The sequence below is a fragment of the Astyanax mexicanus genome, chromosome 20, assembly GCF_023375975.1.
Source record: "Astyanax mexicanus isolate ESR-SI-001 chromosome 20, AstMex3_surface, whole genome shotgun sequence".
Classification (NCBI taxonomy): Eukaryota; Metazoa; Chordata; class Actinopteri; order Characiformes; family Acestrorhamphidae; genus Astyanax; species Astyanax mexicanus.
Window position 1 is genome coordinate 4,674,194 of NC_064427.1, and position 18,763 is coordinate 4,692,956.

The window sequence follows — 18,763 nt, forward strand, 5'->3', positions numbered from 1 at the left end:
TTTATTATAGTAATCATAGTACTTTTAATACAGTAGTTTATTATAGCATTTATAGTGTTTTTTTACAGTAGAAAATTAAAGTATGTATAGTTTATAATAGTATTTATATTTTTTTATTACAGTTGTTTATTATATAATTTATAGTGTTTTATTACAGTAGTTTATTATAGTATTTATAGAAATATTATTACAATACTTTATTATAGTATTTATAGTGTTTTATTACAGTTTTTACGGTTTTTTTATTACAGTATTTCATGTCTCAGTGTTATATTGTAATGGTGTTGAGTGAGAGCGCAGCGCCCTCTAGTGTTTGGATCGGAGTGTTTCCTCTATATAAGTTTGTGAGCGAGTTGAACTTCCGTGCGGGTGAGAATCCTGTCTGTGAGTCTGCGTGTTTTACAGATTTACAGATTTACAGGTATGATCTGAACCCGAGGATCCCCTGGTTCACTACAGCAGATCAGACCGGATCCGACACCGCGAGTCTCCCAGGCTGATCTCGCTCCGCTCCGGCATGGCAGACACCGCGGTGTCCGTGGCCGCTGTGGCCGGGATCGTGCTGTGCTGCGAGGCGGCGCGGCGGGGCTGTGAGTGGGGGATACGCTGCGCGGATTATCGCCGGTTCTGCTCCGAGCTGATCTCCACGCTGCAGCTCTGCGCCTGCACTCACGAGCTGAAGCTGCTGGGGGAGAGCGGCCGCGCGGACCCGCAGATCGGCCTGACCCTCACCTACCTGGTCACCGTGCTCCACGTCCTCACTTTCCGCGGCGCGCTCTGTAACCCCTCCGCGGCTCTGGAGCAGCTGTACCGGGGGTCCCTGCGGACCCTGGCCTGCGTGGCGCTGATCGCGTGCCAGCTGGGCTCCGCGTGGCTCTCGCGCTATGCTGCGCTCTACCTGTGGTCCGCGGGACTGTCGGAGATGCACCTGGAGCACAGAGCTGCGGGGTACCGCTGCTTCAGCCCCATACACGCCTCCCTGCCCGCGGCTGCAGCGGCGGAGATGGCCTGCGCCTTTATCCTGCAGGCAGTGATTATTAATATCGGCTTATTTACAGAAAGCCTCAGGGTGCACGTTATTGCTGCTACAATCACGAGCCTGGTTTATGCAGGTATGGTATATAGACAATTACTTACTTACACACACACACACAAACACAGTGGTGCTTAAAATGTTTTACCTAAAACGCAGATCATCAGATTGTAATTCTAAAAGTGTGCTAGATAAAATATACCAAAAGTTTTCAAAATAACTAAAAATCAAACAAATGAGACAAACATATTATATTAAACATGGTCGCATATTTATTAAATTAGGTTAAATGCAGATGAATAAAGTACTAGCGACCCAGACTTTGTAAGTGCTCTATCAAATAAGTAGTAGAAGTTCTAAAGTACTAAAGTATTCAAGCATTAAAGTATTTTAAATAGCTTATTGTAAAATGTAGTATTCAATACTGAAAGTAAAAGTACATGTTTATAACTGTAACGAGTATTGATGCAGTACATAAAAGAGAATCAGAGTAAAAGTATTAAACTAGATAAACATACAGTACATTAGTACTTAAGTACAGTAGTGAAGTAAAAATAATACTCCAGTAGATACAGACACAGCATTTTAGTACTTAATTACAGTAGTGAAGTAGTTCTACTACTTACTATAAGTCTCTAGTTAAATGATCCAGTATGTAATATCTGGCAAAAGTAGTGGCAAAAGTATGCAAAACTTTGCTCTCAATACTTGGTGTGAGGCTTTAAAGGAGAAATACGGAGAAATAGAAACATGATAAAGTGTACAAACTTTTGTGGAATTGCCCACTTCAGTTCGCCCCCAGTATTTTTGAAATACAGCGCTTTTAGCCGATGCTCCCAACAGGCTTACAATGCTATTCCACTATCGCTAGCATTGTAAGCCAGTTGGAAGCATTGGCTAAAAGCGTTATTTTTTTAGAATGCTGGGGGCAAATGAAAGATGGGATATTCGACAAAAGTTTGTTCTTGTTATCATGTTTCACTACACCCCCAAGTCCATTTCACGCTGTATTTCTCCTTTAAATGTCTGGTTGTAACCAGCTTGGAATTAAAGTAACAAGTAGGAATAATTAAATGCTCATTATGCTCTCCAGCAGCTGTGGTAATATTTGTGAAATGTCTTAATAATGCAGGTAACTATTATTTCTTATTTTAAAGTTTATAGCACTAACATTAATATGTTTACTACAGTGGAATTAAAGCCATCAGCTTTGTTATGTCGGTAGGTTTTCTTCCCATGAACTGCTGCTTTATCTCCTCACAGAACATTTCTGTTTGATTTCTGATTAGTCAGGTCAGGACTTTGCCTTTGCCTTTTAAAAATTAACTTTGTCCTTTTTTGACTATTCCTTTCTTACATCGACTTGTACAATTAGGGTCGTCCTCTTGCTCCACGATCCATATTCTCGTGAGGTTCAGATAGACAGATCTGTTTTTCTTCAGAATTTGCTGCAATAATTCCAAATTCATTGTTCCATTAATTATGGCTAGCCATTCTGGCACAGCTGCAGCAAAAAAAGACCCAAACCATGATACTACCACTACCATGTTTCACAGGTTTTTATGCTGGACTGCAGAGTTTTTTTCTTTCTCCAAACATAACACTTCAAATTTAAACCATACACAAAACTTTGTTCTAGTAGTGTTTTGGCTTGACAATACTAGATTTTGTCTTATGTGTTTAATTCAGCTCTATTAACTCAGGACTTTATCAGGAAAAATCGTATAAAGTTTTTGGTTAACTTAATGCAGCAATATAGAGCTTTCAATCATCGCTGTATTTGTATTCCTTAATTTGTCCTCAAAACCTTTGAAGGGATGCACATGACCAGTAACCAGATATACATTAATGTACCAAGAAAACATCATCACACCATTATTCCACTTTCTCAAGTCTGGACTGTTCAAACAATGCAGTTTGAGGCCATTTCTGACTCTAAAATCTATGAACCTCAGCAGAAAACGAGATTCATCCAGGCTATAAGATGTTTCTTCAGTCTTCAGCTGTCCGGCGTTGGTGAGCCTGTGTTTAAGTCACTGCAGCCTCAGCTTTCTGTTCTTGGCTGTCAAAAGTAAAGCCTTTAGTGGTCTGCTGCTGTTATAGCTTCCTACGATTGGGTGTGTTGTGCATTCAGAGATGCTTTTCTGCTGACCACAGTTGTACAAAGTGGTTATTAAAGACTTTCTGTATGTAGGCTTTCTGTCAGCCTGTCCAACCAGTCTGATCACTCTGTGATCTGTGATAAATGTGCAGATCATTTATAGAAATACTCAAATCATCACACTCAACAACCTGAAGCTGCTGGCCTGTATCTGCATGATTTTAATGCACTGCACTGCTGCCACATGTTTGGCTAATAAAATACATGCGTGAACAAGCTGCTGCTACTTCACCCATCAATAGATTAGGACCATCCAAGGGCCCTTACTGAATATCTGGGGAATATCTGGTTTGTAGTGCTTCCTTTCCACTGATGGATGGAGTAGCAGAAAGGATGATCAAATACATATTGGCAAATGGGCTGCAGTCGGACGTTGTAAATGTACAAAGTGCATCCACCATAAAATAGCTAATGAGTTACTGTCTCTAATGTGGCTGTTCTTCTCTACGACTCTCTGTATCACCCTCAATGCTATGGAATATTGCACAGTACCAGTCAAAAGTTTGAAAACACCTTATATTCAGTGTTTTATGACAGTTTTGTTAAATTATGCTATGCATTGTAGAGTAATATTAAAATCATCCAAACTATGGAAAAAAAAACGTATTATTCAGTAAACATAAAAAGTGTTACACAGACCAGATTATGTTTTATATTTTAACTATAAAACGTAGCACCTCTTGCTTAGATGACAGGCTTTATAAGGTAGAGTCACCTGGAATTCAGGCTTTAAGTTAACAGCTGTGCTGAACTCGTCAAGAGTTAATTACTTGAATTTCTTGCCTCTCTTAATGTGTTCAGCATCAGTTGTAAAGTAGTGAAGAGGTAGAGTTACAGGTATACAGTGAATAGCTCTATTTGAGTAATGTTCTACTTCATATAATGAAAAGCAATTACTACTCAACTAAATAAAGAAAAAATACTTTAAAACATGAATGTCAATCAATCTAAAACATTTCAAGAACCATTAACCATTGCAAAGACCATTAAAAATGTTATGATGAAACTGGCCCTCATCAGGACCACCTCAGGAAAGGAAGAGCAAGAGTTTCCTCTGTTGTACAGGATAAATACATCATCAGAGTTACCAGGAACCTCAGAAACCGCAAGTTAACATCACCCCAGAAAAGGTTTGGTTTGTTTAACACTTTTAAGTTACTACATGATTCCTTATGTGTTCCTGCATAGTCTGGATACTACTTATTTACAAGGTAGGAAAAACATTGAATGAGAATAAGGTTATGTCCAAACTTTTGACTGGTACAGTATATGTGAAATAAATGTAAAAGAGAGGTACAGGAGAAATGGGAGATTAATCTTTATTTTGGTCTCGTTTCTTCTTTTTAGTGGGAAGTATTACAGGGGCAGTAATGAATCCGGCTCTGGCATTTTCCATACAGTTTCCTTGCTCTGGGCACAATTTCCTGGAGTATGCATTCGTCTTCTGGTTGGGGCCCATGTTAGGTAAAGCAGCGTTTCTCCATTCCCAGGTTATCACTGTACTGAGATAGCAATCCCAGTTAATGATTATACCATATCATTCCATATTATTTACATCCAGACATCATGGAAGTGTGTCCTGAAATAGACGTTTGACAGCATTGTACAGCACTTCATTATTTGTGTTTGGAATTTGTCTAGATAAAATATTCTATTGGGGATCTATTGTGATGTAATTTAAAATTATTATTAAAATAATTTAAAAATATTAGTTATGGTTAATGAGATATACAATCAAGTGTTCTGCATTATAGATTATTGATGCTCAAATTTGCATGGATCTGGCAGTTGCTTTTTTACATTATTTTATGATTTCAATGAAAAAATAACCAATAGAAATGCTTGAAAATAACTAAATGAAATCATTTTACATTAATTTTCGATAAAAGTTTTCGGTAACGTTTTTTTCCCTTTTCATGTAAATTTGCCATTTTAAAGTTTTGTATGATAAAGACAATACTTTGCTTGAAATGGCAGAATAAAGGACAGAAATTAAGGGAATTCCTGATATAAAAAAAAAATAGAACAATTTGTGAATGTGTAGTTTCATAAAAAAAATATATATTCTAGTAAAATTTTAATTCTTTCTAATGGCGGAAAAAAAGAATCATATTTGCCTTAACCTTAAACCTTTCAATTACAGCCTAATATTAGTAGTATACTCTTGCATGTTAATCACATAATCCATGTTTGTTCATTACAACTTTTCCAGGTACAGCCAGTGCAGTAGCTGTGTTTGAGAAGATAATTCCCTTTCTACTGAAGAAAGATTCACACTGGAAGAAAATCCAGTAAATGAAGGGGACCAAGACAAAGAACTGTGAACATCTACCTCAATAATTCTGTCTTAATCCTAATGTTTTATATAATCTTTTATAACGTTATAAATAATCTCTTAATATTCTTTATATTGTAATCTTTCTAGTATTCTCAGGATTCTCAGGAGTTTTAATTACAACTTTTAAAATAGGAACTTATATTTTATGGATAAACAGGTATGTAAGTGTGTATGTATGATAAGCAGTTTGTATGATAAGCAGGTACGTAAGTGTGTATACAGTATGAGTGAGATACTGTATATATATTTTTAGATGGAAGAAATTTGAAGGAAATTTTAAAGCTACCTTTTAAAAATCTGGAATAAAACTGGATTGGGGAGGATCCTCCCCTCACCAAAAAATCCATAGTGGACCTAAAGTAGAACCTCTGGTTAAGATTAATTCTGTATCTCTGATGTTTTTGTTCCAAGTGTATTAATATATATATCTTCAAATATGTTCAAAGATAAGCCTGAAATGAGAGAAAGTGAGTTATCCTGTCGGTGTGCTGACAGTGACATACAGTATTAATAACAAGAGCAACAACAATTACTACTACTACTATTATACTGGAAGCTAAAGTGTGGTCTTACAACACCATGTTACAACAAGAAGCATAAAGCAGTATGTAAAATATTAGAAATGATAAAAGTGCATCTCCAGCTCAGTTTGTACTTTCATCTCTGAACAATTTTGATTTTAATCAAAATAAAATCTGGAATAAAGATCTATATAGCATCTCATAATGTTTCTATGTTTTTTTTTTTATTTATTTAAATGTAATTTAATTTAATTATGAACCATGAACACAGAACTGTAGCACATTCTCTTGACTGATCACTGTCCAAAAGCTTTACTGACATACAGTATATAGAGATTGATCACCAAAGAACAGCCTGTACTGGGACGCACCAATCTATAAAATCAGCAAACATGGCCAGCAGCATCAACAAGCTGCTCCACCAGCAAGACCAAGCGTGATTAAAGTCAAACGCATCATAAACTATGCTTTCAGGAGCTACTTTACCAGCTAGCATACCCAAATAGGATGTGTTTACATCTGGATAACCAATTTTTCATCCACCTTATGCCAGGTTCACACTGCACAACTTTTTGAGTGGTCAGTCATTGTGCTGTTCACACTACACAACTGGTTGTGCTGTAAGAGAGATCCCCGATTTGCCTCAGAGCAGAATTTTTGTCGGCGATCAACAAAAAACTGTGCTAAAATCGTGTAGTGTAAACATTAGTCATCTAAGACCAGCCTAAACTTTATAAAAAAGCTGCTCATGAGCTGCATATGGAGCTGGGTACTGGTAGAAGGGTTGCCACAAGTGTCCATGCTAGGCTAAAAGCTAATAATCTCCAAAACAAAAAAACAGGTATGCCACTGAGCATACCAATGCTAGGCTAAAAGCTAATTCTAGTGAACTTGAGAAGCACAGTTTGATGAAGGGTCAAAGAAAGTTTGTGTGCTATGCAAAAAAGCTTTAAAAAACTTTAGCCGACAGCGGGAGAGGCGGTTTGAGTATCCATGCTAAGCCTAAAGCTAACTTTAGCCTACTGTGGAAGGTGCCACTTGACAAAAGGCCACTGCAAAAATCTGTGCTATGCTAAACGCTTACATCAGCCTATCAGGGGCAACACTGATTGGAGAAAGGCTGCCGAGTTGTGCTAAGCTGAACTTGGACATGGTACACCATAGCTATGTGCACTAGGCCAAAAGCTAACTTCAGCCAATCAGGGAAAGCACTGCTTGGTGAGGGGCTATCATAGGTGTCAGCGCAAGGCTACAGGTTAACTGAAGGCAAACAAGGAAAACATCACTCAGAAAAAGGCCGCTCCATATATCTATGCTAAGCTAAAAGCTTACCCTAGCCAATCAGGGCTAGCATGTTTTAAAAGAAGGTGGCCAAGGGTCTCTACAATAGGCTAAAAGCAGCCCAAGCCAATCGGAGGTCAGCCAAAGAACTGCCACCACAAGTAACGTGCTAGGCTAAAAGCTAACAAAAACACTATCTCAACCAATTTGTCACATGGCTCCTATTAATGTAATCTTGAATGTTTCACTCAGATTCCAAATAACAAAGTTGTAAATGGAGGTCTAAAACATAGTCTGTGTAGTTTTTATTTCAACCAAAGTTACATATGTACTTTTTATACATAAAACAACATCAAAACGCTAAATAAACGCATGCTACGCTAGTAGAAAAACGTAGACATCCCCAAACAAATAAGCATGAATTTGTCCACTGCAGTGAATGGAGAAATCCAGCCACAGATCTAAGCTTCAAGTTTCACCCTGTAATTACCCCCAGATACTCAAGGGAGGCTGTGTTGTGTTTCCTGGGCAGCCTGACATCAGTGGTTTAAGATTTTATCCTTTAAGTCTAGCAGTGGAAAATCACCACAGCAGACTATCCCCACCCTAAGGACTTCAGCATTCACTGAGCTTTACACATGAAACTAAAGAAAATATTTATTAATATTTAAGATCTTGCCTAATTTTTGAAGAAATTAATTGAAAATGTTTAATATGGTTGTGTTAGGTTGACCAAATTCTGGCTAAAGAAACACTGGAAATGAGTTTATCTATTGTAGATGTGTGTTATTTATGCAGAGTATCTGCAGGTATGGAAAATAGATTTTAAATAGACTTATAAAGACTATTTTTACTCTTTTACCACTCAGAGACTAAACTAAGATCACTCTTTTAATAATTAAATTACAAGAGCACACAACACCATTATTCAACACATTATTTTGAAGCATATTTTACAGAAAGCTTGTGATGCTTGAATTTTCTGACAATGTTTTTCTCAAATAAAATTGTAAATTAATTTCTTTGCACATGAAAAGTACAAAGAGAGCTGTATTTTCTATATATCATTTTAACACCTTTGGAATATGGATTTAAAATATTTGAAGACAGATTATGATATATTAAGGACCTTAAAGACACTAGGGGTGGGACAATATATTGATATTATGATATATAATAGCGATATGTGGTGTTAAATATGAATATTTTTTATTAAAACAAGGGGCTCTATTCTCCAGAAGACTCACAGAAGTATTGTGATAATATTGTATCGTGAGATGCTCCTAGCCTTCACCCAGTCATGTTGAGGCAGCCAATGGAAGTGAGTAAACTAAAAAGCTCATTAATTCCACATCATAAAGATTTTATAGGTTTATAGCTCAGTGGTGCTGCAGACTGCTGTCCTAAAGCATGAGACACTGCACACAGGAAGCAGAAAGAGACAAAGCACCTCTTCTTTTCCAGCGTTGGCGAGGAGAGAGGATGGGGTGGACGAGTTCAGCGTCCCGGAAGAGGGCATGACAGTACCTGACAACAGACTGGACCAGAGACTGGACAAAACTGGGACACTTCTCTGTGTGACACTGGCACCAGCAATACACTTTAAATGCAGGCAGAGAATGCAGAGAACTAGGCCAGTCACTGCAACTGTTTATTTGGACTTGGACAATATGTGGATCCAATTAAAATAAAACATGCAATAAACAAAATTGTTTTTTTATTACTCATAATGAGAATACAATAGGATAAAAATGCAATTATTCTTTTTAACCCTTTAACATCCTGCTCAACGTTTTGGTTGAGCACATTTTGATTCAGTAGATGGTATTAAAGAATATGTTGACATTAACACAACCTGATTGTACCCGTCTCTGCTAAGCTCTATCCGGATGGGATTAGTTTCTCAGGGGGACATCTGTGAAAAATATTTCACACTTCTACTCAGTGATAAAACTTTTGCATCCAGACTGCGTTTGAAAAAACAGGAGGACCTGAGAGTTTTTAGGCTTTCTCGGTCACGTGACATCGCGTTCAGTAGCTCCTCCATTTCCACTCGCTGTTGTGTTTTTACGTGGATCTCCGTGGAAATGCGTGTAGTGTAATTACAGTGCGCGTCAGTGGACAAATAGCTATTTTATTAAGCGCGAGACGAAACTCAGATGTGTGTCCAGACGGGACTAAAATTACCGGAGGACCACAGAGTTCAGAGAAAAACAGTAGATAATTCAGCCTGTAATTTTCTCAGAGGACATCTGAGAAAAACACGAACATGGTCAATCCAGATGGGGATAAAATCTCAGAGGACCCCCCCTGTGTCTTTTAGCAGTGCGTCTTTTCAGTTTTCAAACGTAAATCGTACCACAGGTTTTAACCAAAATGGAATTATTTAACTTCTTACAGTTTTTAGGATTTGTGTTTTGAATACTGATTTTACAACACGTCATGTTACAAGTGTCATCTCGAACATTGGATAGAAGACTTAAAAAAAAAAAAAAAAAAAATATATATATATATATATATATATATATATATATATATATATATATATATATATATATATATATATATATATATATTATTTATATTATTGTCCAAAACAATACACTAATGCAAAAAGAAAATATTGTATTGTTTTTTTTCTTGTTGAAAACATTAAAGGGTTAAAAATAAACCCTTAAATAAAAATAAATAAAAAAATCACAGAACAAATCCGCTTTAGTTTAATGTTTATAGTTTTTTTAAATAAATTCTTTATACATACCTGAAAGAGTTAAAAATATTTAGACATTGGAGAAAACAAAAACCTGGCATTCATGTTAATTAATGTTGATGGGCTTTCATTGTGCTTCACTAAATAAACACAATAAGAAATATTGAGGTCAGCATAAACGTTTGAGGTCATGACCATATACTGTACAATAAATCGTTAATGTAATTTATATGACAGGCCTACAGGGAACATTAACACTACCAATACACAGCTGAATGTGTATAAATGTTTATTTATTTATTACATTATCAAAAAAAATTTAGTACAAACTGCTCCTGGTCAGTAGAAAAACGAGGTCAATACAAAAGTTACACAGAACACAAAACATAACGATCTGCTTCGTCGCTTCTGTCTTCAGAGGGATGGGGGGGGCGTGGAGGAAGGGGTTAGCCGTCAAGTGTGCAAAAGTTTAGTCTAGTAACATTCATAGCGCCCAGTGCTTTGGCTTCTGTTACAATTCAGCCTTTTCCTCCACTGCCCCGTTCCAGCTCCTTTTCAAGTGCTTCTGGCAAGAGAAAACAAGAGGCGCTCTGTTCCGTCTGCAGAAGAGGAACAGAGTCCCCACAGCTGATTAGGAACTGGCATCATTAAAGTAGTGGCATCACTAACGGCATGCTCATTCGGAATGTGCAGACAGATCGTTAAAACGTGTTTTACATACAATGCAGTCTGACACTAATTGTGAGTTCAAGGGCACTGTGTTTAAAATGAAGGCTATAGGTCCCATGCTAAGCTAAAAGAGAACTCCATCTGAACAGGAAAAGCACCATCTGAAAAAGCGTCACCGAAGGTACACATGCTAGCAAAAACCTTACCCTAACCTAAACCTAATTAGGGGCAAATGCAAGCATCTGTACTAGGCTAAAAGCTAACCCTTAAAGCTGGATCTCATCCAACAGGGAAAGCACAAATTGAATCCGTGAAAATCCATGCTAGGAAAAAAACGAACCCCAACTGGTTAGAGGCCACTGCTATTTTCTGCATTAGGCTGATTAGAGCATAAAAGGAGGCATCACTAAAGCTAAAGGACATTTACATGTGTTTGTGCAAGGCTAAAAGCTAACCACAGCCAAACAGAAGCCCAGCACTGAATACGCTAAAGTGAATCCTAGCCTATGATCAGGAGATCGCCGGATTGAATCCTGTTCACGTAGCTTGCTATCAGCTACCAGAGCCCTGGGAGAGCACAACTGGCCTTGCTCTTTTTTGGGTGGGTAGTTGGTGCTTTTTCCCCTCATCACTTCTGAGTGATGTCATTCAGCATAAGGCGTCTGTGAGCTGATGTATCAGAACAGTCTCTGCACTTTTCTCTGAGCGCACTGTGATGCTACTCGGCAATGCTGCATCAGCAGAAGTTTAAAGAGGCGGAGTCTGACTTCACATGTGTTGGAGGAGGCGTGTGCTAGTCTTTACCCTCCTGGTGTTGGGGAATCACTACTTATTGGGGAAGTCCTAATAAGTGGGTTGGGTAATTTGCCGTGTAAATTGCGGAGAAAATGGGGAAAAAATAGAAAGGGTGTCATGTGTATCTATACTAAACTGTTGTTGGCTACAGTATCTCTGTACACTTTCTTCATTTCAGTACTCTGAGACATTTATGTTCACAGGATCCTGCTGCAGAGCTGTACAGGCTCGTTCTGCTGCATAACACACTGGAACCTGACCTGCAGGTTGCACCTTGTGGTAAATTTTTTTCGACCACATTGACTTCATTTTATTTTTCATCTTCAGCTTGAATGCTACTGACTACAGCTGAGGGCCTATAGGTGCCACATCTGGTCCTGTTAAATCTTGTAGGCAGTTATTAAAGGACTATAATCATATTCATACTATAGTTAATGGTCAAATTAAAGTGATGTTTTGCACTTTTACCTTACTCTAATGTACTGCAGTACAGTGCCCAACAAACTTGTTGCACTGTTCAATTGCTTATATACAGATTATATTGAGTACAGTGCTGTAATGTTAAGCACAAAACAACACCAAATCTTACCAGTGGTCAACATCAGCATCATCAAACTGCCCCGAGACTCCAAGAGCTGAATTTGCCTTCGACTCATCTGAAAAGAAAAAAAAAAATCCCGAATCCTCAGAAATTAAAGACGAGAACACAATTCCAAAGCATTATTCCTGTGGTAGAAGATCGGTTTAAAATAAGCAGAAAATCAGCCGCAGAGCTTGGCTATCATTCAGAAGGTTGTGGGTTCAGTTCCATTTGATGATTGAATAGTCCAGTGTACCACTTAGCACTTAACCCCACACTGCCCAGGCAGACCTCTTGTGTAAAATAGTGTAAAATAGTGTAAAATAGTGATCATGTACCAAAAGTGACCATGAAATGTTACTTTAGGAGACCGTTTGGGAACAGAGCCCACACCTGTATACGTTGTGAGGTGTTTTCTAGTGAGAGAGGTTAAAACATTGGCCAGTCCTAGCATCTGCTAACTGTAATGTGATTTATGGTATATTACAGGAGTTGGAGTGAAGCCTGATGGTCAGTGCAGATGGATGCAAAGCTCCATTTTCAAAGCTGTGTGGAAATGTAACGTTCCTCGATCAACAGTGTCGTGTGTACAAGAAATAGATCACAGAAGACTGATATTACCACCCACTGTCTTGTCCACTAATCGTAACCTGTGACAAGAAACACTTTAAATCATATTCACATTTATTGCAGGAGACCCAGTGTTCTTTTGCTTCCAAAGGGCATGGCAAAAGTCATGGGACATGACTCCAGTTCCTATCCCATGACTTTTGTACGTCAGTATACATGATACTGACAACACTACAAGTTTTTAAAGACTGTCCTTCACAAAAGCTAAAAAGAAAGCAGGCCTCCAGACAAAATTGGGTTCAGAATGTCCACTTTTACATGGAAGCACATATTCAAAAGTAACTGAAATGAAAGGAAATATAAATAAAATACGGTTAGTGGTCAACTACTTCTGGCCCAATAGCATAGCTTGCCAAAATTACTATTTGTATTGGACACAGATTTTGACCTCTGCTTTAAATGCCTTTAAGTTTATTAGAACACTGTTCAAAAAGAGTAATAGAATTTACTATTGGAATTAGCAAACAGTTCATTTCACAAGTGATTTTTAGCCCACCAAACCAGTCCAGCATAAACAGTAAAGCACACAAAAAAGCACACAAAACTGTGGCTAACTGTGACCCTCCAAATCAGATAGCAACAAGTGCATGCTTCCCGTTTGTAAACACATACCAAAAACAGTAATTACCATTAACTCCAACTGCCGTGTCCTCGGTTCTGACTCCAGCCATGCAGCGCTGTGGGGCTGAGGACTGAGCCAGCATGCCCTCCAGCCTCTCCAGCGTGGCCTGGCCCTCCACAGTCAGCTGAGACATGCCCTCCTCAAAAGAGTAATACGTGGGCAAATCGATCTGGCCTTGTTCTGTGGGACAGTTATGAGAAATGACCCAGTAAGAGCACACAGAGCACAAGTTCAGGTTTGGGTTCTTACATTTGAAATAGAAAGATGGACCTAAAAAAAAAAAAAAAAAAAAAAAAAAACAACAACACTTTGGCCTACCTGCCTCCTCGACATCATACTCGTCCCCATCGAAATCAGAGTCAGAGTCATCGGGATCGGGGTGCAGGGCTTGACATTCAGACATTGCTGAAAACATGGTCTCCACTGTAGTGTAGTAAAAAAAAAACAAGAAGAACTTAGATCTCTCTACCACAGGACACCAACAAAGACCCAGTTTAAACCTGGTCGCTTTATACTTCTAGAGTATCAGGATTATATCTAGATAAGGTCATAACAGAGTGCACAAGGCCAGTGTATTAAAGTGTAAAACAAAAAAATGGCATTCCTGAAATTAAACACATCAGGAGGTGGTCTGGAATGCTTTTAAACCACTTTATAGCAGTGTACATCTTTGCTGTCCAATGAAAAACATGTAGCTACAAAAAAGATACTTCACAGAATAAAAGATAATCCTTCTTAACTTTCAATGGAAGTTTGTTTTAGGTAATTTTGGAGAATTTCTATAGGTGAATTCAAAAATAAATTTTGACACAGTGTAAGGGACAGTTTGTGGTTAAATTACGTAGTAAACTAAAAACTGATTTTAATCAACCAAGTAAAATCCAAACATTGGTAATAACTGAAGGGCAACAAATTTGCATACTTAAGTCTGAATAAATAGAGAGACATTCGACTACCACGTGTAAATGCATGTGGACAAAATCTCATTAGGATACAATCCAGATACTACTCATATGAAGTGATTATCCATATTTTGATACCAACACAAATTTTAATACATATTCTCTTTTTATACTAACATTGTTTGTTAATTCATTTATTTTTTTTTTACTTACATAAAGCTCACCTTCCGTCGTTTTTTCTTTCATTTTAAAATGTCTAGTTGTGGTCTCTAGTATGAATGAATGACATGTGAGCCGTTTTTGTAAAAAAAAAGTGCTCAGGTGTCTCTGTATAGCTCTTTTTTAATGGACTGTTTTAGGGGTGTGTCCAAAATGACCGGATTCCAGCTTTGCTCATGAATATTCATACATGCAAACAGAATGCAAATATCTCTCCTCTGATTGGCTAGGAGCACTGCGACGCCCCTCCACCGCTCTGCCGCTCACTGCCTCCCACCTCCTAACTGATGAGCGGTGATGTTGCGTCGCTTCAGCTCCGCCTCTGGGAGTTTCTCGAGCCAAGGTGGGCTGGTCTGTGAGTTTCTGCCTATGTAGGCAGAAAGATAATTCAAAATTCACCTGTTTTTCGGAGGGGGGGAGGGGGGATTTCTTTGCTTAGCTCCTGCAGACAATGGGGGCTGCAAAACAGTTTAATGTGCAGGTGTACACATTCAACTCGGAGAGACCTACTGTATTCCACAAAAAACAAGAAAAATCGGATTTTCGCGGAAGGTGACCTTTAACATTATTATTTTCAATATTATCACACAGCCCATCTTACTAGAAGACCAAGACATGTATACCCTAATACATGAATATAAAATTTGAATTCCAAAGCAATATATGTATGACTATGTATTGTACCTGGATTAAAACTGCTACAACAGTCTGCAAATCTAACATTTTCCACTGACAACAGCTGTAGTTTGCCCAGTATAATCAAAGTGACATTTCTGTAATTGCTTAAAGCATGTTTCTGGAAAACATGAGCAAAAAACTACAGGTTAAATTGTACAATGTAAGTAACAGCCTTGATCTCTGGAGTTTCCAGACTAAAATATCTCCAAACAAACAGCACTCCAGCCAACTCAACATCTAATGCTTGTTAACTCAAAGGCTGAGGCAGCTGCAGGTTAATGATAATGATTATAAGATGTTTAATGGAATCTACAGCAGCTTCATGGTCCAGTACAAACTGCAGACTAGAGTCTGGAATGTGAACTATGTAGATATCTGACCAGATACTGAACACTCACAAGAGCCTTTATCACTAGGAACAAAACGGATTTCCGTGACGAGACTTATTGAATCCTCTGCATCGCTGTCGTCATCCTCATCATCTTCTTCTTCTTCATCATCGTCGTCGTTATCTTCCTCGTCATCACCGCCGCTGCCATCCCCTTTACCCTTGGCCTTTTGCTCCTCAATCTTGGAATCATCTTAAAACAGTCAAATAAACCAAGACAGATCAAGTAACTCAAAGCAGATCAAGTGAGGTAATGTTTCATTAACGTTTCACACACACCCAAAGATGTTTAGATCTAGCAGCAGATAAGATCTTCTAGAGCCTTCTAAAAGTATCTATACGCAGTTTAAGCACAGCCTTTGACTATAATCCTAGTTATTTAACAGCCAACTCATAACCTGTTACTTGTCTGGGGGAGGGGGCGCCTCTTTTTAGCACTGAATTTTCTCAGGAACACCAAAGTGTTGTGGCTAAAAGAGAGGAAACGCTTAGATCCTTGCTGCCTTTGAGATGGGTAAACCCTGCCAAGCGGTCTGTTGCCAAAGCACAGTCTACATAAGAAAGGGTAGGCTTTTCAGATATCAGTCCTAAATGAGAAGCAAGACAAGCATCTGGGCACAAAACACTGTTTTCCCACACGACAGCTGGCTTTGTCCATTAGAACACAGGAAAGGCCTAAATCTTCTACTAAATCTGCTGGATTAAAGAGTAAAGCATGGGGTAGGAAAGCAGCCTTCAACAGCCTTTAACAATACCACACATCAAGCCTGTGTATGCATTTATGAAGATCCAACACCAACCAATCATTATCCCCATGTGCAGCAAAATATAGTACAGTACTACACAGCTTCCTGTATTGTAGCACCAGGACTAGCATTTTAGCATAAGGCTAAAACCAAAAGAACAGTAGAGTCTTTTTTAAAATGTTGAATGCTATAAAGAACAATTAGCATTACAGTATAAATAATTAAAACACAAGCACTATACTGAAGCACTTTTTTGCTGTACAGAAAAAAATATATATTAATTGGGACACTACTACTGTATTGCAACAAATTCTGATTATTTTGTTTCAAATCATTACACCCCTACTACAACATTCTCTTTTAATTGACTCTAAATTAAGATTAAATAATAATGTTGGCATATTTAGTCAAACAGTAAATTTATGACATTTATTTATGAGTAAAATACTACTATTAGACACATACATAATAGTAATAGTAGTCTAGTCTAATATTGTTACATCATGGTTAGAGAGGAAGCTAAAGACAAGAAAGCAATTGGACATCCATGCTAGGCTAAAAGCTAATGCAGCTACAAGCTTTTTAGCAAGTTAACAGAAGCCAAAAAGGACACCAAGATGGCAATTAAAGGACAGTAAGAGTAACAAAAAATTACCAAAAAAAATAAACATAATATTATAATTGCAGTGCTAAAAACAAAACTAAGATATGCTGCGAAAATGTAAGTGAGTTGCTGCAACATGTCAAAATAAAGTAGATTTTTATTATTTTATTGATGCTGAAGGTAAGACCAAATCTGAGCATTCTGCACTCCAACTCTGCAGTCCCATGCTTTATAATAATACATTAAACAATGCAAATAACAAAATTTCTCTATGTCTTTTTCCCTATAAAAGGAATTATTACACAATCTGTGCTCTTACTTGTTTGCTTGGAGTTCACCATCACGTACAGATGTTCTTCAGGGTAGGCACTCAGGTCTCGGGAGATGGCGTGGAGGCTGATGGACGGATAATCCAGAGAAAAGCCCAACCCAGAGCCATCGAACCACGACACACGACTAAAACACAGAACAAGAACAAATATATTAATCTTACCATGGTGGCCCAGCTACAACAATTAAAAAAAAAAGCTGCATACTGACTAATCAACAGATCATATCAGCCATATCAGCAAATTGTGCTGAATTTGATATTAAAATTAAAATAATTAATAACAAATATGTTGTAACAAACCCAGATTAATACAGCACACACAATGGCTTGTGTAATATTGTTAACTGGGTATTTCTTCCTGTTGGGAGCAATTACATTGGAATTCGAAGGTGTCTGTAAAATTCAGTGTGGTTAGATGTGAAATAAAGCATTGTAGAATAGCTTGACATTGTTGTTTTACTCTACAAACTACGGACAACATTTCTCCCCAATAAAAAAAAAAGTCATTTAGAGCATTTAATTGCAGAAAATGAGAAATGGCTGAAATAACAAAAAAGAGTGTTCAGATCTGATCAGACCAGAATAATGCAAAGAAAACAAGTTCATATTCATAAAGTTTTAAGAGTTAAGAAATTAATATTTGGTGGAATAACCCTAGTTTTTCCATCACAATTTGTTTTTTTTTTTTTGCATCTTGTCACGTTCTCTTCCACCAGTCTTACACACTGCTTTTGGATAACTTTATGCTGCATTACTCCTAGTGCAAAAAAAATCATGCAGTTCAGCTTGGTTTGATGGCTTGTGGTCATCCATCTTCCTCTTGAGTATATATATCAGAGGTTTTCAATTTAGTAAAATGTAATGTTGCTAAAAAAAAAGAAAAAAAAAAGGTTAAACTTACGACTCCGCAACGCACAGAGTTCCGGACCCGAGCCCTTTCCCGTCCAGAACCGCGGTGATCTCAGCCTGCTCGTGTTTCACTCCTTCACTCGGAGGAGACACGGTCTGGAGCACCACCATTCTCCCGCTCTCTGAGCGCTTTAAACTCCTGTAACCCGGGATGAAGTGCTGTGGGGATCTGCGCAGTTAAACCAGGCTAAGTGCTGGACAGACCCGGGCTCCTCAGCGTGGCTGTAGCCGGGTTAAAGCTGCTGCATGGCCGGATGTGCTGGATCAGATGCCGCTGCTGAGGATCTGCTGCTCCACAGCCTGAGCGCGTCCGCCCGCTCTCCCGCCTACATGAGTGTGCGGCGTGGCGGGGGCGTGTTCGGGGAGGGGGCGGAGCTTAATCAAACACTCAATCATATGGCATAAGTTACCGTTTAATATGAAAGTGCCATTCCCGCCACTTAAAAAAAAAAAACAGCATTTTTTTTCTTATTATTAAGTAAACTACTGCTATCTCATTATTTTGAGATATTTAGACATTATTTTGAGACTGTTTGCTTTTGGAAAAAAAGACTTTTCAAAATAATGACTTACAATCACAAAATCATGAGATACTATCTCAAAAATAAAGAGTATCTTAAAATAGTGACTTACTATCTCAAATAAT

At 38.1% G+C, this 18,763-nt stretch overlaps 2 protein-coding genes across 3 annotated transcripts; one reads left to right on the forward strand and one right to left on the reverse strand.

Moving 5' to 3' along the window:
• The first annotated feature begins 335 nt into the window (after positions 1-335).
• On the forward strand, positions 336-6,258 carry LOC103029159 (aquaporin-11). The gene is made up of 3 exons (XM_007244787.4): positions 336-1,112; positions 4,542-4,658; positions 5,407-6,258. Exons 1-3 carry the CDS (start codon positions 518-520, stop codon positions 5,487-5,489), a joined length of 795 nt encoding a protein of 264 aa, XP_007244849.3. The 5' UTR covers positions 336-517; the 3' UTR covers positions 5,490-6,258.
• Positions 6,259-10,320: 4,062 nt separating this feature from the next.
• LOC103028847 (methylosome subunit pICln) lies at positions 10,321-18,454 on the reverse strand. 2 transcript variants are annotated; one of them, XM_007244786.3, is made up of 7 exons: positions 18,110-18,453; positions 17,197-17,333; positions 15,538-15,720; positions 13,659-13,763; positions 13,347-13,520; positions 12,098-12,164; positions 10,321-10,643 (listed from the first exon to the last, which is right to left on the reverse strand). In XM_007244786.3, coding segments are annotated over exons 1-7 (786 nt in total). In that variant the 5' UTR covers positions 18,229-18,453; the 3' UTR covers positions 10,321-10,642. The 2 variants fall into 2 exon arrangements, with proteins under 2 accessions (XP_007244848.3, XP_015460126.3); XM_015604640.3 differs by lacking the exon at positions 10,321-10,643 and having other exon boundaries at positions 12,094-12,164; positions 18,110-18,454.
• Between the last annotated feature and the right edge of the window lie 309 nt (positions 18,455-18,763).

What these genes read in the sequence shown, in the direction of transcription:
- LOC103028847 (XM_015604640.3), bottom strand. Translation starts at nt 18,228, where the DNA reads ATGGTGGTGCTCCAGACCGTGTCTCCTCCGAGTGAAGGAGTGAAACAC. An exon ending in GTATGATGTCGAGGAGGCAG is followed by an intron (nt 13,521 to 13,658) that starts GTAGGCCAAAGT and finishes ACTGTCCCACAG; the next exon opens with AACAAGGCCAGATCGATTTG. An exon ending in CACGGCAGTTGGAGTTAATG is followed by an intron (nt 12,165 to 13,346) that starts GTAATTACTGTT and finishes TTTTCTTTTCAG; the next exon opens with ATGAGTCGAAGGCAAATTCA.
- LOC103029159 (XM_007244787.4), top strand. Translation starts at nt 518, where the DNA reads ATGGCAGACACCGCGGTGTCCGTGGCCGCTGTGGCCGGGATCGTGCTG. An exon ending in CACGAGCCTGGTTTATGCAG is followed by an intron (nt 1,113 to 4,541) that starts GTATGGTATATA and finishes TCTTCTTTTTAG; the next exon opens with TGGGAAGTATTACAGGGGCA. An exon ending in CTGGTTGGGGCCCATGTTAG is followed by an intron (nt 4,659 to 5,406) that starts GTAAAGCAGCGT and finishes CAACTTTTCCAG; the next exon opens with GTACAGCCAGTGCAGTAGCT.